The 27,580-nt window shown below is 43.1% G+C and overlaps 1 protein-coding gene across 3 annotated transcripts; it reads left to right on the plus strand.

Moving 5' to 3' along the window:
- The first annotated feature begins 204 nt into the window (after positions 1-204).
- LOC129828784 (fibulin-7) lies at positions 205-27,580 on the plus strand. 3 transcript variants are annotated; one of them, XM_055889988.1, is made up of 8 exons: positions 205-509; positions 8,177-8,339; positions 11,921-12,097; positions 18,421-18,546; positions 18,865-19,071; positions 20,048-20,185; positions 25,283-25,421; positions 26,203-27,580. In XM_055889988.1, exons 2-8 carry the CDS (start codon positions 8,183-8,185, stop codon positions 26,573-26,575), a joined length of 1,317 nt encoding a protein of 438 aa, XP_055745963.1. In that variant the 5' UTR covers positions 205-509; positions 8,177-8,182; the 3' UTR covers positions 26,576-27,580. The 3 variants fall into 3 exon arrangements, with proteins under 3 accessions (XP_055745963.1, XP_055745961.1, XP_055745962.1); XM_055889986.1 differs by lacking the exon at positions 205-509 and adding an exon at positions 1,374-1,780; XM_055889987.1 differs by lacking the exon at positions 205-509 and adding an exon at positions 1,379-1,780 and having other exon boundaries at positions 18,934-19,071.

A 27,580-nucleotide genomic window follows, 5' to 3' on the forward strand; every position in this document is an offset into this window, starting at 1 on the left:
TCTTGTTTTGACCCTTTCTGTATTTCTCACAGATCATAATCTTTCGCCTTATAAATTGTATGGAATAAAATCAATCACGACCTTTATGCTGTTATATTGTGTGTGTGTGTGTGTGTGTGTCAGAGAGAGAGAGAGAGAGAGAGAGAGTGAGCTTAGCCTTTCTATTGAGAGAGGCCACCGTAGGCAGACCTGGCTCAAGAGAAGGTAGGCTATGTGCACACTTCCCACAAAATGAGGTGGACACAGCGCTGCACTTCCTAACCTGCCAAGTGTATGACCATATTAGAGACCCATATTGCCCTCAGATTACACAGACCCACAAATAATTCGAAAACAAATCCAATTTTCCTTAACTGCCATATCTATTGGGTGAAATACCACAGTGTGCCACCACAGCAGCAAGATTCGTGACCTGATGCCACAAGAAAAGGAAACCAGTGAAGGACAAATGTAACGGATGTGAAATGGCTAGCTAGTTAGCGGGTACGCGCTAGTAGCATTTCAATCAGGTACGTCACTTGCTCTGAGACTTTAATAAGTAGGGTTGCCCCTTGCTCTGCAAGGGCCGTGGCCTTTGTGGAGCGATGGGTAACGATGCTTCGTGGGCGACCGTTGTTGATGTGTGCAGAGGGTCCCTGGTTCGCGCCCGTGTCGGGGCGAAGGGACCACGTAAAGTTACAACTGTTACACAAACACCATTGTAAATACAACTCGTATTTAGGCTGTGTGTCAATTCCAGATAAATTCGCGCACAAGAAAGATTATTCCAAGTACCGCCAGCGTGTGTCGCTGAAACCCAAATAATAAATCAAATTGATCACAAACAGATTTAAGCCCTGTTTTATATGCAGCTTCTATAATCAATATTATGTTGTTCCATCAAAACCGGTTGCCATGTTTCTGGGGTATAACAAAAACAATAATTTAGCTGAATGAATAGCCTATGCGTTATTGCGAAGTAGGCTAATATGCCTGCTATGATGCGAGTCTACCTGCTCCATTCCCTTGATGTTTTCCTAGGAATTCGTGTAACCTGGGCGCAGGGGGCAGATTTGGCCTCATCAAAAATAATTCCAACTCAAGGCCTAATGGTAAAGCATCCTATTTACGTGCATGTAAAGTTTACAAACTCACCAGTCAACTTCTGCAATGACTTGCTGTAAATTGATCACTGTAAAAAAAAAATGCCTATAAATACATCCCCAGTCATAAGAACCCACATGGCAATAGTTTTGTTTCACCCCATGAACTCACAGATGATTGCTTCCTCTATTCGGTCTGAGTCTGGGAATGGCGACGCAGCCAATGAGAAGAAGAACAGAACATTGGAGAGAGAAACGCGTCTGGGGTGTTGGTGGGAGGGATTATTCCTAGTACATCCATTGCTTTTCAAAGTCTACATTTTCAGTTAGATTAAGCAGTAGATTCAGGCTCACTCTCATCATAGTCTATCCAAGAGCGCACGGACGGGCCCGGGAGCGCACCGCATCCCAACCGTCGCTCGTACCAACTGATGAGAAGTATCTTACTTCCCATCCTGAATCCACAAACTGCCAGTTCATTTGCGCAAACGCTCAGGAGGAGTTTCGGAAATCGAAGTTGAGTTCGTTGGTTTTCTATTCTTTAAACACCTGACTAAGTTTGACCATTTGGAGAACACTTCGGATATCATTCCAACACCAATCCAGTTGGAATTAGAGTTATGGCACTATCAATGCTGCGCAGCGGTTTGCTTTTTCTGTGTCTGACAACTATCCATACTTGCCATGGTGGCGGACAGGTTTGTAGTCTTCGCCCCTCATCATCTGTGTATGTGTGGTAGGCTACATGCTTATTACGCGTAGAGATGCGTAATTTTTAGGAATATTTTGTTGGAAAAGTTATCGTTTTTTTCCTCAACAACAACCCATGCTGCAAAAGTTACTCTAGGCTACAGTTGATTAGCTTTATGTTACGCTCAGAAAAGAAGGCTACATTAACACGTATATAAATATGTCTTGCAGTGTTTTGTTAACTGTACACGTAGTCCTTCATGTTCTTCCTAAGACAAAACAAACCATAACTTGGAACTGCTATCCATCCCTGGTATGTTCCAATGTAAAAGGTTTAGACATGATTTGAACATGTAGGCTATTATTGGCCATGTCCTCATCATAAATGAGCAAAGACTGACCTTACAGGATTACACAAATATCCCATTGAGCAAGGGAAAATACATATTGAAAGTTTATAAGAGGGAAGCCATGAGCACTGACTCTTGGACGCCTTTCGGCATATTTTTCCAGGATTCTAAAACAAGCCATCTATATATGAGTCCACTGTGTGTGTGTGTGTGTGTGTGTGTGTGTGTGTGTGTGTGTGTGTGTGTGTGTGTGTGTGTGTGTGTGTGTGTGTGTGTGTGTGTGTGTGTGTGTGTGTGTGTGTGTGTGTGTGTGTGTGTGTGTGCGCGCAGGGCTCCAGACTGGGACCATTCGCATCGGTGCGAACTCCACATTCTACATGGTCGCCTCTCTCAAAAGGCTAAAACCATGATTTGGTCAAACAGTAAAGTTCATTATCCTCATGATTCCTGTAATGACAGTGTCTGCCTGCCCCTCTACCTCTTTCGCTGGGGCCTGCTGCTGTGTGGAGCGAGTGTTCTGATTGTATAACATTAAAAAAAATCATATTGCGGGAAAACACAGCTATTCAACTGTGTCAGCTCTCAATTTTGAGCTCAATGGCAACTATTTATAACAAGATATGTGATGGTTTGCGATAGGGCTATGGAGCGCGAAAAATGCGCATTGGCCATTGGGATTGCAAAGGCCTTATTGGGCACTAGGCTACAACTGCAACGTTTTTGGGGATATTCAACATTGCCTGTTATATTTACATACTAGCAGTGGGTATTATATTTAGAGTCAACAATCTAGCTAATGTGATTTGAGATTCCACTTACTCGGGTGGTGATTTAGCCCCAACTATACTGTTAACCTATGATATTAGTGGACATAAAGATGCAGGCAAATTCCTCTCTATTGAACAAAAACAAACCAGAACATTCTGGAGCCCTATTTTAACAGTAAAATCTAACCACAATAGCATCATTGTCAACCCAAAATGCAAGACAATCACTGAATTAGGTTGCACATAAAAATGATTTGAATAACAACATGAAAAGATGTTGAAGCAACGTGTTTCTTGAATAGCATCTCAGTAGTCTACTACACGTTTTAATAAAGCACTATGAATTACTTCATAAGATGATACAAATGTTTTCAATTGAGTGACGTTGCAATTTCATTTGGGTGCGAACAAATCATGGGCTGGTGCCATCAAGGGAAACATTTTAGTCTGAGCCCTGGTTTGTGTGTGTGTGTGTGTGTGTGTGTGTGTGTGTGTGTGTGTGTGTGTGTGTGTGTGTGTGTGTGTGTGTGTGTGTGTGTGTGTGTGTGTGTGTGTGTGTGTGTGTGTGTGTGTGTGTGTGTGTGTGTGTGTGTTGCTAGGATGGATATGAGTCCACTACTGTGTCAGTTAGTGGCATTTCCCTTTACCCTGGGGGAGAGTCGTCAAAGAAAAGAAAAGAGCACAGGGAAGAAGTCTTATTGAAGCATAGGGCCTACTCTTGGCCAATGCCCCTCTGAGAACTTACCTTTATACGGGCAGTTCTGCCTCAAGGGCAGAATCAATGGGATTGCTTAAGTTTAGGAAAGTTATTGCAGTACTAACAGTGGGCATTGATTGTCATTTCAAGTATGCAAGGTATGCCCTCACCTGAGAAATTGCACTTTTCTACAGACTTAAATATGATTGAAAAGGATTAGCAAACAGCCATTTATTTCACTGTTCTCTGAGACTTTGGAATGAGCTTATCTGTCAACAGCCTGCTCTCAAATAGCTCATGGGCTCATGGCATCCAGGCTATGTGCTGAAGCTGAATACAAAGCTGGTCCATTCAGGGTTTGTTATCCAATGAGTCTGCAGCTGTGTCCCAAATGGCACCCTATTCCCTATATAGTGCATTACTTTGCATTGACCTCAGTCAAATGTATTGCACTATATAGGAAATAGGGTGTAATTTAGGATGCAACCTCTGTGTTTCCTGCCATGTAAATATACAGAGGGCCAGGGTTCTGGACAGAGGTCTCACTGACAGACATCTGTCAAACAGCTTTGGTCCAGCTGCTGTATTGTCTGACACTGGAGAAGAAGGAGAAAATGAAGAATGGAGAGAGGGAGAGAGAGGGAGTGGTAGAGAGAGAGAGAGGGGTAGAGAGAGAGGGAGAGAGACAGACAGTGAGAGGTGCATGGTGTGGCGGCCTCTCACATGTTCCTCCAAGTGAGTACCAGGACCAGGGGGAGGAGGGTTTTGAGGGCTAGCGGAGACAGCTGTGGCTAGAAGGGGATTACTTTAGAAGTAGTGTACGCACAGCCAATAACTTTCAGGTGCACTGTTTTGACCCAAAGGTCATTGTCAGACTCTTTCTTTCAGGAATCCTGGGTATGACTTCTGAATCTTAATAAAAGGATAGTATTTCTGAATCTTCCATGACCAGGTGGCAGGCCACAGTCATAATTCTAATACAGTAACAACACAACGATATGAATGTTATTCTTATTTGATCTCTGAACTCACAACCAGGTCGCTACATTACTATAATAATACTCAGTGGTGTAAACCACTTAAGGAAGAATACATTAAAGTACTACTTAAGTCGTTTTTTGAGGTATCTGTACTTTACTTTACTATTTCTATTTTTGACCACTTTTACATTTACTCCACTACATTCCCAAATAAAATATTGTACTTTTTATTCTATACATTTTCCCTGACAACTAAAAGTACTCTTTACATTTTGAATGCTTAGCAGGACAGGAAAATTGTTAAATTCACACACTTATCAAGAGAACGCTTGGTCATCCCTACTGCCTCTGATCTGACAGACTCAGTGTGCCCCTGGCAATCCGTACATTTTAAAAACAAGAAAATGATGCCGTCCGCCTTGCTTAATATAAGGAATTTAAAATGATTTATACCTTTGCTTTTGATGCTTAAGTATATTTTTTCAATTACTTTTGATACTTAATGTTGGGGATGGGGGCGCTGTTTAGACTATTTATGCTAATGTGGCTAATTTTTTAAACGGCTTCCCACAAAATCCTTGATCGTACAATATGCATATTATTATTATTATTGGATAGAAAACAGTCTATAGTTTCTATAGGAGTTGAAATTTTGTCTCTAAGTGGAACAGAGCCCATTCTACAGCAATTTCCCTGACATGGAGTCAGATTTGAGAAACGTTGGCCACTTTTCTGAAGTCATTTAAACGGGCACTGTCGTTGCTATGACTATACGGACACTTCTTACGTCTTCCCCTGGATGCCTTTACGTGATGACGATTCCAACGGGCTCGATTGCTCGTTCACAGGCCCTACAAATGAAAAAAACCTTTAGCTAGCAAGTCTTTTCTTGCTGCGTAACGCGCGTGGAAGACACCGACCCTCTCCTGTTCCAAGCATTAGTTTAGCCTGTTATATTTCTCCGGTCATCTTTTCACTCGTTATAGGAGTTACAAACATCACAAAGTAGTTAATCTAAAGCGTTTTATAGCAATTTATATCCGTTTAGTGCGATTTTGTGACATTTATTTTTGCAACGATGTGAAAAGTTGGACACGCTTTTCAGTTCATCCCGAACGTAGTTGACATTTCCACATGGCAAGAGGACAGCTTTCCACCAAAAGACGATTTCTCCCAAGAAAGGATCCTTTGCCCAAGATACTGATGGAAGAACAGCTCAAGGTAGGACATTTTTATTATGATAAATCGTGTTTCTGTCGAAACATTTTAGTGGCTTAGGACGCCATGTTTTTTGACGTAGCTTCGCTTGGCGCAAACTGTATTGAAAAGTAAGGATAAATTAAAAAATGTAATAACGCAATTGTATTAAGAATTAAATTGTCTATCAATCCCTGTCCACCCTATATTTTTTAGTCACGTTTATGAGTATTTATGTATAAGAGTAGATCACTGTCTAAGTGGCGCAAGGACAAATTCTGACCAGCCGAGTTACATTTCACATTGTCTAACCATGATTTTGGTGGCTAAATATAAACATTTTCGATCAAACTGTATATGCATGTTGTAATGTGATGTTACAGGAGTGTCATCGGAAGAATTCTGAGAAGGTTAGTGAAAAAATTAATATCTTTTGGCGATGTTGACTTTTATCGCTCACTTTGGCTAGAATCAATGCTGGGCTGCTAATTGCTATGTGCTAAGCTAATATAACGATTTATTGTGTTTTCGCTGTAAGACACTTAGAAAATCTGAAATATTGTCTGTATTCACAGGATCTGTGTCTTTCGATTCGTGTATGCTGTGTATTTTTACGAAATGTTTGATGATTAGTAGTTAGGTAAACACGTTGCTCATTGTAATTATTCTAGTCCATTTGTGATGGTGGGTGCAATTGTAAACTATGCCATATACCTGAAATATGCACTTTTTTCTAACAAAACCTATCCCATACCATAAATATGTTATCAGACTGTCATCTAATGAGTTTTTTTGTTGGTTAGGGGCTATAAATATCTTAGTTTAGCCGAATTGGTGATGGCTACTGGTGTTGGTGGACAAATAAAAGATGGTGGAATATGCTAATGTGTTTTTAGGTAATAGATGTACATCTTTACATATTGTGTCTTCCCTGTAAAACATTTTAAAAATCGGAAATGTTGACTGGATTCATAAGATCTGTGTCTTTCATTAGCTGTATTGGACTTTAATGTGTGAAAGTTAAATATTTTAAAAAAATATTTTTTTTGAATTTCGCGGCACTGGTTTTTCAGTGGGGGGGGGGGGGGTGTGCCGCTAGCGCCACGCTGATCCTAGACAGGTTATGTATATTTAAAACGAAATACTTTTAGACTTTTACTCAAGTAGTATTTTACTGGCTGACTTTCACTTTTACTTGAGTAACTTTCTATTAAGGTATCTATACTTTTACTCAAGTATGACAGTTGGGTACTTTTTCCACCACTAATAATACTACAATGATATAAATGTTATTGGTCTAGTTGAAAACACCTGTGCAGCTGTGAAATTGGATTGGGATTTGTTTTGGCGACGGTTGTTGGAAATGCTAGGGAACACTGGCGGAATGTCAATATTTGTAACCACAGCCATCACAGAACCCACCCACCACCAGACATTTTGAAGTTGGATTTGTGTGCATCCCAAATGGCAACCTATTCCCTACAATCTTAAAACCTAAAAGGGTTTTTCGGCTATCCCTATAGGAGAACCCTTTGAAGAACCCATTTTTGGTTCCACATGGAACCCAAAAGAGTTCTACCTTGAACAAAAAAGGGTTATCCTATGGGTCAGCCAAATAACCCTTTTGGAACCCTTTTTGCTAAGAGTGTATATAGTGCACTACTTTTGACCAAGGCCCATAGTGCTCTGGTCAAAAGTAGTGCACTATTTAGGGAATAGGGTGCCATTTGGGACGTAACCTTGGAGTTGATCGGGTGATGTCATTAACTACCACAGCTGCGCTTGGCTTGTTAAATCATACCTGCCTCTTCTCATATGTTATGACGATTACACATTTTGTGGATTTTATTGGAAGTTGTGATTTATTGAAGCTTGCTCATTTTAATTGCGTTATAATACTGTCATAGTGCAAATCATGGTTTATTTATATGCTTCCCACTGAATTGATGTTAAACATGGTTTAATATCTTCAAATACTTGTTGTTTTGGTTATGTGTGTGACTAAGAATAAAATAGGTTGTGGCTTGTAAAACTGAAGCCAACACTCCTTATTTTCTAATTTCCCAGTTCTGTACTGGTATGCGCTTCATTATTTTCCAGAACTGCATGGACAAACACCACCAAGAACCATGTTCTTCATGTTGCTTTCATGTTTGACCAGTTATACATGTATTTAACTTTATGATATCTTATGTTAACATCACAAGAGGCTACTGAGGGGAGAACGGCTCATAATAATGGCCTGAATAGAGCAAATGGAATGGCATCAAACACCTGGAAACCATGTGTTTGATGTATTTGATACCATTCCACTGGTTCCGCTCCAGTTATTACCACAAGCCCGTTCTCCCCAGTTAAGGTGCCACCAACCTCCTGTGGTTAACATGTACTGTGTGTGTCTCTCTGTCTCTAGAACTGCATGGATAAACACCAGGTGGTTGGTGTTCTCCGTCAGATGGAGAAGTTTCTGAAGGGACAGGAGATGAGGTTCACAGAGGGACTACGCATCATGAAGTCCAAACTGGCAACCCTACAGAACTCAGTCTCCAAGTTGCCTCAGGCCGATCAGTCGGCTGGTGAGTAGACCGAGAGTATAACCATTCTCCACCACTCTGCAGCACCTGAAATCAAGCTCTTATATAGCCATGTACAGATGAGACTATGGGTTCTTTACGCTATCTTGCTCTCTTTCTCTAGCTGTCTCTCCTCAATATAGCAGCTGATGAATGATTCATCAACAGAGTTGAAAATTGGAACACGTTGAATGATAATGGAAGTCGATTTCAGAAATGATTCTTTATTATTTAAACCAGAAATCTACTTTGATTGTCTTTCAATTTACTCCACTTTTCTCCTCTATTTATGCACCTTGTTTAGAGAGCCAGGCCCAGGCACAGGCCTAAAGATCCCCTAGCCTGGGCCTGGCCTAGCCTACTTCCATTGTCCTTAAGAGTGGCTCTACTGCAGAGACATAACATCCTAACCAGAGGGGAAGGGGAGGAGTGTTAGAGGCTAGGGAGTAGTGTGTGGTCTACCATCATTGGATTTCGGGGAAATTATTGTATTGTTTACCATGTCAGTATTGTTTACCATAATGTGCATTGATGGGATTCACATCCCCCTTCCTGGTTTTGTGGTCACTAAATCAACAAAATAAGGAAACAGTTAAATTTGAAAGTTTAGCTTAAGATTGAAAGTTTCCCACTGAAACCCAAGCTTCTGCATAGCACTTAAATGACATGTGAACTCTCTTCGACCTGATGTTGACCCTTTAGTAGATAAACCCCAGTATTGGGTCAATGTGGAAATCGTTGGTCTTCTAGTAGTTACCACTGTCCTTTTGGATCAAATGTTTTTCTTACAGACAACTAGTTAGGCTTATCAGGGATTTCTATCAAACGTAGCCATAGCAAGTTCTATTGTATTATCTTCAATTATATTCTATTTGATTCTATTTTTTCTATTCTATTCCTGTGAAAATGGATGAGTAGAGTCATTCATCAGCTGCTATAGTGAGAGAGATAGAGAAAGAGTAAAAGAGAGAGAGAGAGAGAGAATGCTCTCATTTACAGTACACACCGAGCACTCAATAGGAGACTGACAGGAAGTGGAATTGTGTCGTTTGGCACCATTACAGTACACACCGAGCACTCAATAGGAGACTGACAGGAAGTGGAATTGTGTCGTTTAGCACCAGACACCTGGATAATAGCTCTGCTCTTACTGGTATAGAACAAACCTCCCACCTCTCTCTCTCTTTTGCTCAAAAATAAACTAGACACTGTTTAGCCATGTGCTTGCAATTACTTTAAAGATTTCTCTTCTCCTATTTCTGTTGTTGTATAGTTACAGTGAGGGTACAAATCATTATGAACACCTGCTCTTTCCATGACATAGACTGACCATGTGAATCCAGGTAAAAAATATGATCCCTTATTGATGTCACTTGTTAAATCCACTTCAATCAGTGTAGATGAAGGGGAGGAGTCAGGTTAAATAATGATTTTAAGCCTTGAGACAATTGAGACTTGGATTGTGTATGTATGCCATTCAGAGGGTGAATGGGTAAAACCTAAAAAATTAAGTGCCTTTTAACGGGGTACGGTAGTAGGTGCCAGGCGCACCGGTTTGTGTCAAGAACTGCAATGCAGCTGGGTTTTTCACGGCTCAACAGTTTCCTGTGTGCATCATCCAGCCAACTTGACACAACTGTAGGAACCATTGGAGTCTACATGGGCCAGCATCCGTGTAGAATGCTTTCGACACCTTGTAGAGTCCTTGCCCCAACGAAATGAGGATGTTCTGCAACTCAATATTAGGAAGGTGTTCTTAATGTTTTGTACACTCAATGTTTATTATCCCATTAAATTAGATTTTTTTAAATCCCCTGAATTTTTTTATGCATAAGAGTGGGGTATTTTGGTATTTGGTATTTTATTAGGATCCCCATTAGCTGTTGCAAAAGCAGCAGCTACTCTTCCTGAGGTCCACACAAAACATGAAACATTACATAATACAGAACATTAAGAGACAAGAACAGCTCAAGGACAGAACGACATAATTAAAAAAAAAAACAGCACATGTACCCTGCATATCAATGCATACACAGAAACTATCTAGGGGAGAGGCGTTGTGCTGTGAGGTGTTGCTTTATCTGTGAAGCCAGGTTATTTTGAAACCAGGTTTGAGCAATATGAGATGGAACGGATTTCTGTGCAATAATGTCTCTATATAATACTATATGCTTTCTTAAATTTGGGGACAGTGAAAAGACTGTGCTTCCAATCATCTTTGGAAAAAATATATATTTTCAGGCATATTTTTGTACAGTCAAATGAAGGGAATGTTCTTACTGTGCTTTCAGTTAGATGAAAACTAAAAGTACAGTAAGAACATTCCCTGCCTTTAACTTGTAACGCTCAAAGAGTGAATGGGTGTAGAGTCAGGCGCAGAGAGCAGAGGATACGGGGAAAAACACGCTTTAATGTCCAACCAAAAAAGGTACAAAAGGTAACGCCGAACATAGGCGTAATACACTCCACCTAAGTACACTCTGGTATCAAACCGGACAGCGGAAAACCCATAATAAATAAAGAACACCTCTCACAATACAAAAACAAGCCCGCACAAACACAAGCGGGCTAATCGAACTTAAATAACAACCACCCCAAAACCCCAACAAGGAACAGGTGAAAACAATTAGACAAAACCAAACGAAAAAGGAAAAAAGGATCGGTGGCAGCTAGTAGACCGGTGACGACGACCCCCGAGCGCCACCCGAACAGGAAGGGGAGCCACCTTCGGTGATATTCGTGACATAACTGTACAGAAATATGCCTGAAAGATGAGGTATGTTGGTTATGTTTCAAAATGCTGCTTCCTGCCATACCTGTGTTCTATAGCGGATTTAGCCTACCACTTACAGTATTTCCATACAATTTTACTTTTGGAGGTACAATATTATGCAATTGACAGGGTGTGGGGTGTTTATCCCAAAAGCGTAAGCTGTACTGTACTAGAGGTCAAACCTCTTTATTTAGATACAGATTTAGAAAAGAAGCACATACTGATCTAATTACATTAAAACCTTGGCTTTCAATTGTAAGTGGTAGGCTAACTCCAGAACACAGGTATGGCAGGAATCAGCATTTTGAAACATAACCAACATACCTCATCTTTCAGGCATATTTTTGTACAGTTAAAGGAAGGGAACATTTGATCAGTGTGTAATTACAACACCTTGGCTTTCAATTCTGTACATTTGTGGAATTATTTTCTATTATTGCTGCAATTTTATCCTTTATGCATTTCTAGTAGACCTAGTTTCTCTCAATAAAATGGTAATTTGTTGAGAACTATTTCAAGTAGCTGTTTTATTTAGTTTTAGAACTGGTATTGTTGGTTTCCCCTTGCCTCCAAAACGGCTAGTAGCAGTAATCTGTTGGATGAAATGAGGCATTGCGTCAGTCTTTTCCCATGAAGTGGTCCTAGAGTCCTACAGCACCAACAGTACCCGGTTGACATGTGTATGTCCTCAGGCACTAAATACCACAGGATTCTGGGTGCACGACTCCATATGCATACATGTGTGACAATCTTCTCTCTCCTCTCTCCCTCTACCTCTCTGTCCTCCCTCCCTCTTCTCTCTCTACCTCAGCTCCCTCTGTATGCCCCTCCCTGGAAGTCCCAGTCCACGGGACGAAGTTTGGCTCCAAGTATTTCATCAGTCATGAAGTCCATTTCACCTGTTCCCATGGTTACCATCTGGTGGGCCCCGGGACACGTGTGTGTCAAGAGAACGGGAGTTGGAGTGGTGTCAACACCATCTGTAAAGGTACATTACTGTCTGTCTGTCTGTCTGTCTGTCTGTCTGTCTGTCTGTCTGTCCATCCAAATGGGCAATATAGTCAAACACACATCACTTTAGGTGGTGCAGGGCTGAGGAAAATTTGGAAGAGATGGGACTTGCACACATTGCACCACCATATCTTAATTTGGCAGTAAGTTAGTAACAATGTTCCAATGTGTCTGTCCACTGTCTGTCTGTCCACCTGAAACCAGAACCCATCTCACACATTACATTGCAGTTTTGCTATTTCCTACACAAATGTTCCTCTTTTAAATGACTTTAGTTTACATCAGCCAGTCACTGTAAATTGTAAAGGTCACACCACTCCTCTTCTCCTGTTGCTATTTCACTAGTGCTGCTGCCATGGACTCTGTCTTCACAACGCACTGGAATTTACTGCTATTACTGTAAATACCTTTTATCGGGGGGGGGGGGGCAGAGAGGGGGAGGACAGAGACGGGAGGGTGGGCAGAGGGGAGGGGACAGGGGGGTGGCAGAGAGGAGACAGAGAGGGGGACAGAGTGGGGGACAGAGAGGGAGACAGAGGAAGGGACAGAGAATGGGACAGAGGAAGGGACAGAGAGGTAGACAGAGGAAGGGACAGAGGAAGGGACAGAGAGGGGGACAGAGGAAGGGACAGAGAATGGGACAGAGGAAGGGACAGAGAGGGGGACAGAATAAGGGACAGAGGAAGGGACAGAGAGGGAGACAGAGGAAGGGACAGAGAATGGGACAGAGGAAGGGACAGAGAGGGAGACAGAGTGGGGGACAGAGAGGGGGGCAGAGAGGGAGACAGAGGAAGGGACAGAGAATGGGACAGAGGAAGGGACAGAGAGGGAGACAGAGGAAGGGACAGAGGAAGGGACAGAGAGGGGGACAGAATAAGGGACAGAGAGGGGGACAGAGAGGGGGACAGAGGAAGGGACAGAGAGGGGGACAGAGGAAGGGGCAGAGAGGGGGACAGAGGAAGGGACAGAGGAAGGGACAGAGAGGGGGACAGAGAGGGGGACAGAGGAAGGGGACAGAGAGGGGGACAGAGGAAGGGACAGAGGGGGGACAGAGGAAGGGGCAGAGAGGGCAGCAGAGAGGGGGACAGAGGAAGGGACAGAGAGGGGGACAGAGGAAGGGACAGAGAGGGCAGCAGAGGAAGGGACAGAGAGGGCAGCAGAGAGGGGGACAGAGGAAGGGACAGAGAGGGCAGCAGAGAGGGGGACAGAGAGGGGGACAGAGGAAGGGACAGAGAGGGGGACAGAGGAAGGGACAGAGAGGGGGACAGAGGAAGGGACAGAGAGGGGGACAGAGAGGGCAGCAGAGAGGGGGACAGAGGAAGGGACAGAGAGGGGGACAGAGGAAGGGACAGAGAGAGCAGCAGAGAGGGGGAAGGGGTGTTAGTAAAGAGTAAGGAGGGATGGTTACAGGTCAGAATGTTTAACACGTGCTAATGTTACATTAGAGTGCGGTGGTGTATTGAAGCCGTGTTTCCAAAGCATGTGTCTGCACAGTGGCGATCCATCCATACACCTGTTAGTGCTTAGCTTTTACTACTGACATCACTATCACTTTAAACTCCCATCCTGTTCTTCACAATTTGACCTATGAAGATTTTCTGATAAAACTGTGGTCAGAGTGGCTGCAGTGGCTACAAAAATACAGTTGGCTAAAACTAAATCTAGGCCGTGTTCTTTGGGGCATGCCATGTAAAATGTTTAACCATGAAAAATTTGAGTTTTTCATTGGACAATTCCAGGTAGTCCCTCTCTGTTTCAGTCTGTTTTCTTTCATTTTCTACCTAATGAAATTAACCCATCCCTGCATTAATTATTGGGTTGTGCCAGACAGTGCACCCTCAACTACTCAGAGTTGAGCAAAAAATAAATACATTGAGACCGACTGAAGAGTTAACAGACAGACATTCCTGTAAGGAACTGCTCTGACTGAGCTTGTTTAGTTTGTTAAAAGAACACTACTGTTCAGAAATCTGGCGTCTGCGACCCAGACCCTTTGTTGTTCTAGAATCTAGAGTAGTCTGTTCAGACAGAGGGCCCTGTAGACTTGTAAAGATTGATGACGGAGGAAGAGAGAGGGAAAAAAAGAGAGGAAAAGAGAGATAGAGGAAGAGAATATGAGGAAAGAAAGGGGAAGAGATGGAGGGATAGAGGGGGGAGAAAGACAAGGAGGGAGAGAGAAAAAGAGAGAAAAAGAGAAAAAGAGAGAGAAGAGTGTGAAAATGTGTAGAGTGAAAAATACCTGACCTATAAGAGAGAGGGAGAGAGAGAGAGCGAGAGAGAAGGAGAGGGAGAGAAAGGGAGAGATAGAGGGATAGCGGGAGAGAGAGCGAGAGAGAGGGAGAGAAAGGGAGAGATAGAGGGAGAGGGATAGATAGAGGGAGAGAGAGAGAGGGAGAGGGATATATAGAGGGAGAGATAGTGAGAGGGAGAGGGATAGATAGAGGGAGAGAGAGGGAGAGGGATATATAGAGGGAGAGATAGTGAGAGGGAGAGGGATAGATAGAGGGAGAGAGAGGGAGAGGGAGAGATAGGGAGAGGGATAGATAGAGAGAGGGAGAGGGATAGATAGAGGGAGAGATAGGGAGAGGGATATATAGAGGGGGAGATAGGGAGAGGGATAGATCGTGGGAGAGGGATAGATCGAGAGAGAGGGAAAGGGATAGATAGACGGAGAGAGGGAGAGGGATAGATCGAGAGAGAGGGAGAGATAGCGAGAGGGAGAGGGATAGATAGGCGGAGAGAGAGGGAATGAGAAATAAGGATAGAAGGAGGGCACAGTCCCTGGGTCTTTAGCTCTGTGGGCTAACTGTATTTTGAACGAGAGTGCTATAGAGGGATAGCTAGAGGGAGAGGGAGAGAGAAAATGAAAGAGGGAAAGAGGTAGGTCTTTGCCTCTGAGGGTTAACTGTATTTTGACTCCTCTCCTAATCCCATGGCGTTTATTTGCCTTCCCCGAGGCCACCTGACCACAGGACAGGTACAGATGTATAGACCTATTTCACTCCCTGGAATATTTTTAAACTCCTTTTCCACATATTTTACATTTTTTATCCTCTCTCTCTCAATCGTGCTTTTTTAAAGCCAAACTCTAAATTTAGACATCTTATATATGTATAGGACTACCCCCTTTAGAACCCATCCACAGAGATGATATTGTGCAAGTTGGGTCTTTTCCTGGTCGTTTTAAACATCAACATCACCGTCTCCTTTGAGACCTAAGCTCACATTGACTGAACTGACTGTACCACTTTGGATGTGTCTCAAATGGTGCCCTATTCCCTATTTAGTGCACTACTTTTGACCATAGACCTATGTGAATAGGGTGCCATTTGGAATGCAAGTTGGAATGTCTCGGCTAGTGCCAGTAGCGATGGCCGGGCTGGCAGAGATGTGAGCCATCAATAGCATGCTTAACATAATTGCTGCTATTAGACTATGGGCCGTGGTGCTGTAATGAAATATGTGCGTGCAGCATGTATGAACTTAACCTCTGCCTCTTGGAATCCCTGGACAAAGAGAATGAAGAGAGGAACAGCATGGATGAACTTAACCTCTGCCTCCTGGAACCCCTGGACAAAGAGACTGAAGACAGGAACAGCATGGATGAACTTAACCTCTGCCTCCTGCAACCCCTGTACAAAGAGACTGAAGAGAGGAACAGCATGGATGAACTTAACCTCTGCCTCCTGGAACCCCTGGACAAAGAGACTGAAGACAGGAACAGCATGGATGAACTTAACCTCTGCCTCCTGGAACCCCTGGACAAAGAGACTGAAGACAGGAACAGCATGGATGAACTTAACCTCTGCCTTCTGGAACCCCTGGACAAAGAGACTGAAGACAGGAACAGCATGGGTGAACTTAACCTCTGCCTTCTGGAACCCCTGGACAAAGAGCCTGAAGACAGGAACAGCATGGATGAACTTAACCTCTGCCTTCTGGAACCCCTGGACAAAGAGACTGAAGACAGGAACAGCATGGATGAACTTAACCTCTGCCTTCTGGAACCCCTGTACAAAGAGCCTGAAGACAGGAACAGCATGGATGAACTTAACCTCTGCCTTCTGGAACCCCTGGACAAAGAGACTGAAGACAGGAACAGCATGGATGAACTTAACCTCTGCCTTCTGGAACCCCTGTACAAAGAGCCTGAAGACAGGAACAGCATGGATGAACTTAACCTCTGCCTCCTGGAACCCCTGGACAAAGAGACTGAAGACAGGAACAGCATGGATGAACTTAACCTCTGCCTTCTGGAACCCCTGGACAAAGAGACTGAAGAGAGGAACAGCATGGATGAACTTAACCTCTGCCTCCTGCAACCCCTGGACAAAGAGACTGAAGACAGGAACAGCATGGATGACCTTAACCTCTGCCTCCTGGAACCCCTGGACAAAGAGACTGAAGAGAGGAACAGAAAAAAGAGAAGGAGCTAGTAATCTTACAGTAGCCCTGCTGCCAATCCTGGACTGCATCTCAAATTACATTACATTACATTTAAGTCATTTAGCAGACGCTCTTATCACATCATATTATCTGTGTTGTGCACTACTTATGGGCCCTGGTCAAAATTGCACTACATAGAGAATATAATGCCATTTGTGACGTAGTCGTTATTATGGGGGAATAGCAGCAACACAGAGAGGGGAAGGGGAATAGGGGAATGCGCCCCCCCTGGAATGCAGTCTAGTACAGGTGTTTTCTGTGTCCTCTGAGACATTTAATGCCACTTTAACGAGGGGTTCATTCAGTGAGGACTCTGAGCTCCAGCCACGATGAAGAATGGGCCTTTTCTTCTGAACCCCTTATCGGTTTATGTGAAGCTTGGTACCCCTCTAGTTGGCCAGCCGGCGGGCTCACGGGATGGGCTGCCTTCTCCCTTTCAGCCTGGCTTTCAGAGGCTGCTCCAGCTCAAACAAGGTCACCCTGAATGGGGCGTGTATGTGTGTTATTCCTCCCCCTAGCAGAAGAAAAATCTAATCAAAGTTTATTGTTCGAGGTACACAGTTTAGAAGATGTTAGAGCGGGTGCAGCGAAATGCTTATGTTACTAGCTCTTAACAATGCAGTAAAATATCAAACAAGTAAACACACACAAAAAGAAAGAAATCAAGAGTATGTTACAGTCCCTTATGTCTCTCTGGAAGGAGATCCTCGCCCTGAGCGCATATACTTTATTGTCCAGGAACTGAATGTTGATGGTTTGCTCGCCGCCTGAGTATGAATAGAACCCCACTTCTGTTCCCTCTTCTCCGGCATCAACCTTTTGGTGTAGCACCAGGGAGGAATGGGGCTGCCTCTGAAAGTTCGAACAAAGGATCCACAAAAATGTGTCAGACCCCCAGTACTCCTGCTCCAGTCATTCCACCAATTCAGAGAGAGGTGATGGTGGATACAGGGAGGGGGGATGAGGGTAGAGTAGGGTGTGTGTGTGTGTGTGTGTGTGTCTGTGTCTCTGTGTGTGTGTTATTCTTAATCCCGTGATAGATCCACTACTCTCAAGAGACAGACAGCTTTCTTCTAATTTCCAATGATAACATTGTCCACTCTGCAGCCAATTGAAGAAGTGTTTTTGTTGTAATGGATTAAGTTTCCACGTTTGAAGAATAACCTTTTCTTCATATTTATAAGTACAAAATCAGTACAAACCTCTTCTAGGGAGTTTTTCACTTGTTATAAGCAGTTACATAAACACAGACTCTTGGAGTCAGTGGAAGGCATGTGCCTCCTAACATTACAATTCTACAAGAATTAAAACCATTATAAAACCATTAAAACCATAATGCTAATAAAACCATGCCAACGCTCGCTGGAGAACTTTTTTGACAACAACCCCCCAAATCACCATCCATCCATTCCCCATCTTTGCAAGTCCATTTAGCTCAAACAACACCACTTAATACGGTATGAATCAGGACTAAAACATTTCATCTCTCATTTCAAGCACTTTGAACGGTGAGGCTGGAGACTTGAAGGGGAGTATTGACGGGGAAAGGAATGAATTGTCCTCTGTTTGTAAACGATGCCACCAGGTTAGTCTGGTCTAAATCTGCTGTATTAGGTATCACCCAACACCTGGACAGAGAGCAGACCTACAGCCCCTAGACGGGACTAAGACAAGTAGAGAACTAACAGTATGCTCATTCGTGTGTGAGACATGATGTATGTATTTAGAACAGTGTCAACCACAGAATTAAATAGAACACTAGAATCGACATGAGCTTTCTAGGCAATGTGACTACAGGGCAGCCATCTTGGTCAGGAAATCTTTCATTCTTTCACCTCTCCCTTATGTCCATAGATGTGAGTGAGTGCTCCAGTAACCCATGCCAGAATGGAGGGACCTGTGTAGAGGGAGTCAACCAATACAAGTGCACCTGTCCACAGAGCTGGAGTGGATCCAACTGTCAGCACCAGACACAGACAGGTCAGCAGTACCAGACTTCATACACCTAAGACCCTACCATGGGACATAGGACCTAGAGACAATTGCATGACATTGATATTTGTTGCTATATCACATATGATGTTCTGTTGTACATACTGTATTTGTGGATATCTGTGCATTGTTGTATGTGTTGTGTTATGTCTGTGTATGTGTTGTCAAGTCCTTGATACGTGTATGTCCTTGTCTTTGTTGTTTGCCAATGTATTGTCATATACGTCTGCATGGTTGGGTTGTGGTTGTGCTGTGGTTGTATTTGTGCCTGTGCTTTTTGTGCGTGGTTGTGGTTGTGTTGTCCAGTGGTGCACAGGCCCTCTCCAGGCCGCCGGGCGAAGTTTAAGCTCCTCCCTCTCCCTCTCTCGCGTTCAGCGCCACCTGAGTGGAGCGTCATGGACGACCCTGCGTTTAGCCGGCGACCCCGCTGTGCCAAGGTGGACAGAGCCCAACACTGTAGCTGCGACGCTGGTTTTCACATGAGTGGCACCTCGGACAACAGCATCTGCCAGGGTGAGACAGTCAGACAGTGATCTAGCCTGGTTAGTTTGGTTATGTTAGCCTGGTTAGTTTTGTTCAATCTGGTTTAATCAGGCTATGCCAAAATGGACAGAGCCCAATGCTGTGATGCTGTGTTTCATATGAGTGGTACCTCAGACAACTCCATCTGCCAGGGAAAGACTGGCCTTTTCCAGAAACAACCCCTAGCATCTAGCCCCTACCCACTAAACACTAGTTAGGATCTGAGAGGATTGGATAGTTATAAGCAATATGGTGGCGGTATCTCCACCTTCCTATTTGAAAGATAACAGATACTGTTTGAACCCAGGTCTGCTGCTTGACATGGATGTAATGTCCATAGTTTATGTGTCTAGACCCTGGAACACCCATTTCCATCTCTTGTGCTGTTGCAGAGATGTCATGTTATTGGTCCCTAACTCTTAATTAGGCATTAAACTACTCTCTCCTTACCCCATCCCAGACAGCCAGACAGAACAGATGAGAGATTGGACAGGGGGCCTTTTGCCCTTTAGCTCAAATCCTTCTACCTACTGTATCCCTCTCTATCCTTCCACCTATTCCTCTCTTTCTATCCTTCTATCCTGTATTCCTGTTTCGATCCTGGTAAATGTATGACTCTAGGGAAGGGATCATCAACTACATTCAGCCTCGGGCCATTTTTGTCTTGAGCGGATGGTCAGGGGGCTGGAACATAATTACAAGTCATTTGTAGACTGATATACAATATATTTGACTAAAACAATCATTTCAAACCTTGCTTACATTTTTTACAATCACGTATCTCTATTATGTATGGGAATACTTGGGAACAGATATCCAAAATTAAAATCACTTGGAGCTGATTTTCTGGTGTTTTACAGTATTTTATGTCCAACCATGAAAATAAATAAATGTCGTTTTTTTTGCTCAGAAAACTTCAAGGGTCAAATAAAACCACTCTCCTCCCCTCCTCTCTCTCTCCTCCCAGATGTGAACGAGTGTGAGGTGTACCGGATGGACCAGGGGGGCAAGCTGTGTGTGTATGAGTGTGTCAACGTCCCAGGCTCCTACCAATGCTCCTGCCCCAGAGGCTACAAGCTGCTGCCTGATGGAAGGAGCTGTGAAGGTGAGTGACAGGAGGGTAGGATAGTGGGAGGATAGGAGGGGATAGAGGGATGGAGGGGGGAAGGGAGGGTAGGAGGGGATGGAGGGACGCGGGCAGAAGAGAGGGTAGAAGGGAATGGAGGGCGGAAGTGGTGCAGGAGAGGATGGAGGGTAGGAGGCGATGGAGGGCGGTAGGGAAGTTAGAAGGTAGAGGTCTTCATGGTTTCAACAGACCCGAAATTCCGAGAACCACCAGGGACCCAAGTGGTGGTCCTGGTCCTAAATTCTGACATTTGTCTTGGATCCGGGTCTGATATAATTGCCTGAGACACCACTCTGGTATGTGCAATTAAAATGTATTTACGGACCGACCCGATTGTACCTGTCCTCTGTTAATGTAGTGTTTGTGTGATGAGAGCTGCGCGAGTTTGTTATCTGTGCCAGACAATTGCAACTCAATAAAACGTATAGCTTATATCCAGCTGAAACTGGTTCAGGCTGCCCGCCTCAAGTGCGCCTGCTGCTGAGGAGTAAGAGAGAGAGAGTGAAAGGAGCCTTGGCCTAGGTTACTGTTGATTGCGAAGATGGAGTCCTTTTTCATTGAAGAAAATGTTCAGTTAGAGGAGAAAGAGTATAGTGAAAAGAAGCCGAAAAGGGGAAAGTCCTCGGGGACAAGTTGGAATTTTGTAGTGGACAAAGATGAGAAAAACGTTTACGTGTCTGTGTGCAACTCGCTATTCTGGTTTGATGCAATTTTCTAACTTTTATTTATTTATTTTCGTATTTATTATCAATTGTTTAGTCGTTAATATTATTGTAAATCATTATGGTTATTATGATGATGATGATGATTATTGTAAGTCTATTTAATAATCTAAACCAGTTATTTAAATGGACTATTCAAAAAGTGTTTTGTTTCTTTTTGTTGAGACATTTTCATGGCTAAAGTAAGTTCTAACTGTGTTTTGAACTCCGTATTTAGTTTCAGGTTAAAAGTAGGCCTGTTGTAAAATAAATAGTATTAGCCTTGCTGTCATTTGTTGGGTAGGCCTACAGTAGGAATTGGACTTTGTTGGTAATTAATGTAATGCCGCAATATAATAACATGTTTGTATTTACCTTATAAACAATGACATGAGTTACTTTTGATATTACCCCTAATAAAGTTAAATAACTTTTGTGAAAGTTTGGTATGGTATGGCTATTATTAGGCTTAGCTACAGCAGGCCTATGAATGCAGTGCGCACTGACACTCCAACTGGCTTCAATGGACTCCTCTAGATGCACGCACACACACACACACACACACACACACACACACACACACACACACACACACACACACACACACACACCACATGTTAATGTTTTTAAATGTAAAGTATTTTGTCTGTAATGTATTTTTCGTTATGTGTCGGACCCCAATAAGACTAGCTGTCGCCATTGCCTTCGGCTCATGGGGATTCTAGTGAATCTAATCTAAAAGCTTGAGAGGAAGAATGTTTTAGGCCTACCAATATCAAATATATTCTGAATGAAAATTCACGAATTAGCATCCTTCTGTACACCTATATCTGTATAGCAGTAGTAGCCTATCTGACAACTAAAAATAAATCCATGTCGATGTCCGGAACATGGCGCCGGAATATCTATATCTTCCTCTCAATCTCTCTAGGGCTAGGCCTAAGCTTGTCTCCTTTAATATATATATTTTTTATATTAATATCATACAGTGGACGCTTAGGCCTTATGCGTGCAATGCCTTGATGCATGTCGCTCAAATCTCCAACAGCTTAACTGTGAGGTAGAGAACTATTGTTTTAGGAAAGTAAAAACCAATAAAACAAAAGACTACTATCGAAATACAGCTAATAGTTTTTTTGTATAGGCAGTTTGTTATAGGCAGTTTTTAAGGACAAATAACTGTGGATCATTTGGCCAATATGGCTTGTTTATTGATGGCGCTGGCAGCGGTGTCTTTCTCTCTCTCTTTCTCTCAGGATTTGAATGGGTCAGTCAAATCCCAAACTGGGTCTGTTTTCCACTGTGCTTTTCAGAATGGGTGTGACTGTCATGGGTTTAGTTCAGAACTGGTCTCCATTTAAAAATAAAAATAAATATATATATATATCTGGTTGGGTGGGAAAGCCACGGATCCATTTCGGAACGGATCCAGCTTTTTGGACCGGTGAGGACTTCTAGTAGGAGGGGATGGAGGACAATGGCCCATTCATTTCCATGGGTTCTTGGCTGTGGCGCTATGCATGGAGCTGCAGAGCTGGGCTTATAACTACAAAGCTACAGGCAGGGAGGGCCAGACTGGGGCTGGGGCTGAAAACGTTAGCTGTCAAATCCTTGTGTCCTTGCTTCCTTGCGCTTTGAGAGGAATTGAGTAAACAATTATGGAGTATAGAGGAAGCAAGGATTTGATGGCTGTGTCTTTCATACCATCTATAGCCTTTTGGACCACATTACTTTTGGGGGAAAAAGTAGCCTATATATTTTTCATTTGTTTAGTTTTCTATCAGAAAAAGGACTTTCAGAAAAAATATTGGTCAAGCTCAGCCACTTAAATCTCTAGGTGCATAATACCATACAGTCATTGCATAGTCCTAACAGGGTGGAAATTTGGAGCCTAAATTAGCCATATATCTGTGGGTGATTGAGATTAAAGGAAACATCCACCCAAAACCACTCATTCCTATAATTTACAATATTTTTTGTCAAGAAATGTTTCATTTTGTCATTATAGCAAAGTTGGTAGCAAGTGGCGAGTGGCGCAGCGATCTGAGGCACTGCATCTCAGCGCTAGAGGTGACACTACAGACCCTGGTTCGATTCCAGGCTGTATCACAACCGGCTGTGATTGGGAGTCCCATAGGGCGGCGCACAATTGGGCCAGCGTCGTCCGGGTTTACCTGGGATAGGTCGTCATTAAATACGAATTTGTTCTTAACTGACATGCCTAGTTAAATAAAATGTGAAATTGTTGTCGAAATCTATTGCAGCTCAAGTCGACTACAAAACCCACAATGCAATACACTCTCTATGGGCTGACTGGCTAGCAAACGTAGCTACACACAATAATACCAAAGTCAATATCAGCACGTGAAGTAGCTAGTTAGCTGTAGAATCGCCTAAACAAACTGCACTATCAATTTAGGAGTCTACAAGCTCACCATGTTCAACCTGCAGATCGATGTGCCTCACCCTGGACTGAAGAAGCAGACCCTCTGTTAAATTACACATTTCTCAAGGTAGGAATATCGCCAAAAAATATGATCAATGGCTCATTTGAGAGAAGACAACCTCGTACGTTATGACATCGGCCAGTACTGACATTTATGATGTACGTTTTTGCGATCTAAATGTCGTATTCCTAACTTCTAGAGTAGTGAGAATGGCTTTATTGCAATGCTTGAACAGCAATATCTCAGATACACATTGAAACATGAAATTACCCAGGGAATCGATAGAACATCGCGCAGAGATACACAAAAGCAATATACCATTCAAAATGGGTGAATCTTTACGTTAAGCGTGTATAATGGTAAGCACTTCTAAATGTATTTTTACATGTTGAAATGTGACACATTTTCTCTATAATTTACGCTAACAGGCTGGAAATGTATGAGTGAGACAAACAGACTAGCATCATGAAAAATAGATAAAACCGATTGTTTAGTTTTGTCTAGCTTTGCACCATTGATATTCCAACCAAAAAATAATGGCACTTTCTGAACGTGATGTCATTGTGGGAAGGGTCTGTCTTCTAAATGATAATTACTACAAACTAACAGGGTGTGACATGATATCAGGGACACACAGAAAATGTTAAATACAATAATAAAAAATACAATAATAAAAAATACAATAATGAAAAAAACGTTTTGATGAGAGAGATTTTAACTGAGACTATAAAATAATGAAGAACGATTTGAAATATATTTGAATATTTTATGGCTTGTATTAATCAACTTCTACGAGAAATAACACCCGGGGTCTTGGGAACACGGTAAAACACCTACATCCACCGACAAAAGTGTTAAAAATGCATAAAATTCCTTTTCAAGATCTATATTTTTCTGTTTTTAAGGTAAAGGACACGTGACCTTATATTTAAAGCCTTTTGGAATCTACATTTTACACAACATTTCCTGGGAACAGAAAAGGCAGCGCATTGTAGGAGTGACCCAGCTAAAAGTGGGGCTTTGCAGTACATTAATAAAGGTGGAATGAGGGAATGGAAGGGGGGGGGGGTGAAGGGGGTGAAAGACGGATAAAGAGAAGAAGGGAGGGATGAATAAACAAACATGGTTTAGCTATGGAGGATTAATAAAGGTGGAATGAGAGAATGGAGGAGAGAGGCGAGGGAATGGAGGGATGAAGAGAAGGGATAAATAAACATCTTTATGGTTGATTTAGCTTCAGAGGTCTTTGGAAAGGAAGGGCGATGGTGGTGGAGGGAGGTATTGCTCTGCAGTGTATTAGCTTAGCTATGGATAGTATGGATGGTATGGATGGAGACCCTTTGAAAGGAAGAGAGGAGGGAGAGAGCAAAAGAGAAAGAGGAGGCTGGTGGCTGTATGTATTTCTGTGGATGTGTCCAGTGCCCTGTCTTTGGCCTGACCATAGTCTCTACTCCCCAGTCCAGTTTCATCAACTCCCCTGTAGCTTATGAAGCGGTAACTTCTCTGCTGGCCAGTGGAAGAGCAGATGACCTCACTACTTCCCAGCAGAACAGACCATAAGGAATACGTGAGACGAGTCGTTTTGGGGAGACTAAACTGAACAACCAAATAAAGAGTCAGTCCCACAGTCCTCTAGTCTAGCCGTCCTGCCCGCCAGCCCAGAGGACACTAACCACGAAGCAGGGTGCCAGTCGGACGGGTCAGAGGCTGGACTCAATCTTTATTTCTCTGTTTCATTTATTCTCTCGTTTTTCCCTTTCTTTCTCTCTGTCCCAACCCCCCCCTCTCTTTCTCTCTCTCACTCCCCCTTGCTCTCTTCTTCCTCTCTTTTGCCATTTTCTCTCTCTCTCCTTCCCCTCCCTCTCTCTTCCCTCTCCCTCTCTCATCTCTCACCCTCTCTTTCATCCCTCTCTCATGTTGTCCTCCAGATGTGGATGAGTGTCTGACCCAGCAGCACAACTGCAGTAGAGGAACAACATGTATCAACACAGGAGGAGGGTTCCAGTGTGTGAGCCCGGAGTGTCCCCGATCACACGGCAACATCAGCTACGTCAAGACGTCTCCCTTGTAAGTAGATACAGATAGACACCCCCTGGTGTTTGTGTGTGTATTATTCCTCCCCCAGCAGTAGAATAATTGGTCAGACCCCCAGTATTCCTACTGTAGGCATTCCACCAATTCAGAGGGAGTTGGCGGTGTGTGTGTGTGTGTGTGTGTGTGTGTGTGTGTGTGTGTGTGTGTGTGTGTGTGTGTGTGTGTGTGTGTGTGTGTGTGTGTGTGTGTGTGTGTGTGTGTGTGTGTGTGTTATTCTTAATCCTGTGATAGAGCCACTACTCTCAAGAGACAGACAGCTTTCTTCTAATTTCCAATGATAATATTGTCCACTCTGCAGCTAATTGAAGAAGCGTTTTATTTTTGCGCAGTATTAAGTTTCCAATCTAGAGGGATAGCGAGATATACAGTGTATCTTCTGCATACTTATTCAATTGCTATGTTTTAGGGAAACAAATACAGTCACTGCAAGGCGTATGTCTCATAGGAATGCTCATAAAACCAGACCAGTACGACTTAAACAAAGTATGTTGGTAAAAAAATCTCAAAACAATAAAGTTTCTTCATACAAGATGAATCAGGACTGAAACATTTTGTCTCTTATTTCAAACACTTTGACCAGGGATACTTGACTGAGTTCTAACGGGGAAAGGAATTAATTGTTCTCTGTTTGTAAATGATGGTACCAGATTGTGTGCGTTTGATTCTGTGTGCTCTGTACACATTTGTATGTTCATGTCACTAGAGCCTATTGTTCTCAAAATTACATCAACATCTCCACTCTTCTCCCCCACAGTCAGTGTGAGAGGAACCCCTGCCCTATGGAGAGTCGTTCCTGTCACCTGGCTCCTAAGACGGTCTCCTTCCACTACCTCTCCCTCCCCTCCAACCTCCAGACCCCGGCTACCCTGTTCCGCATGGCGACTGCCGCCGCCCCCGGCCGCCCCGGCCCCGACAGCCTGCGATTCGGCATCGTTGGGGGCAACAGCCGCGGGATGTTCGTGATGCAAAGGTCGGACCGCCAGACGGGTGAACTGATCCTGGTTCAGGGGTTACGAGGACCGCAGGATATCAGCGTTGATGTGGATATGTCCGAGTATAGTGAGCGCACCTTCCAGGCTAAGCATGTGGCGAAGGTGCATGTTCTTGTGTCGGCCTATGACTTCTGAGGAGGATTTACAGACAGAGGACAGAGGAGCGAGTGAGAGGGACAGAAGGAAGGAGGAGAAAAAAAAGAGCATTGGACAGAGGGATGAGGGAGGGAGAAATGAGTGAGAAGGACAGAGGGAGAAGGAGAAGTTAAAAGAAAATGAGAGAGACAGACAGAATTGTTTGGACTGACATTGACTATAAAGTATATTAGTGAGGATGTAACTGAAATGAATGAATGGTTGATTGAGTGAGTGAGTTAATGAATGTGAGTGAGTAAACATTTGTGAAACAAACTGACAGAGTGGTAATGGAATGGTAATATTATTTTTCTTTCATTCGCTCAGGAGTTGGGCCCTGGGGTTGCCATAGTGACCGGAGGCGGCGCTCATGTATGTGGAATACCATTGGCTAGATCTGTTTAAAGGCCCACTCCTTCATTTACTTAGTTTTCATTTAAAGCTGATGATCAAAAACGGCTGTAAATGTCACAGAGTAGTCCTTTAAGAGACATGAACCAACGTCTGCGTCCAAAGTGGCACCCTATTCCCTATTAAGTGCACAACTTAATTGTGCACTATGTAGGGAATGGGGTGCCATTTGGGATGCACACCCGGTATAACATGGCTCTGATTTATCTGAATATTTTGTTGCTGTTGTTTATTGTTACATACTCAGTGATTCAATGCAGTGTGCTTTTACAATTTGTATCATTTACACCTGTTTTTTACTGACTTGCTTCTTGATTATAGGACCTAAACACTTGGAACAACTAAGAGTGTTTTTTCCCCATTTTTTTATTTTATTTTTTACAATAGAAACAGTAATATTGTACTTGGACATATTTCCACTATGCTCATTTTCAGTATGTAATTAAGATATGATGTAATTATTACATGGTAACTACAGTGATTTGGCGGCCTTGCCAATGCAGTGTACAATATATCAGCCATCTAATGTTTTAATAAGTCATTATTATTGCACAACTATTTCTCCATACATGAAATAAAGACAGTCCTACACTA

This window comes from Salvelinus fontinalis, chromosome 30 (assembly GCF_029448725.1).
Source record: "Salvelinus fontinalis isolate EN_2023a chromosome 30, ASM2944872v1, whole genome shotgun sequence".
In the NCBI taxonomy this organism is placed as follows: domain Eukaryota; kingdom Metazoa; phylum Chordata; class Actinopteri; order Salmoniformes; family Salmonidae; genus Salvelinus; species Salvelinus fontinalis.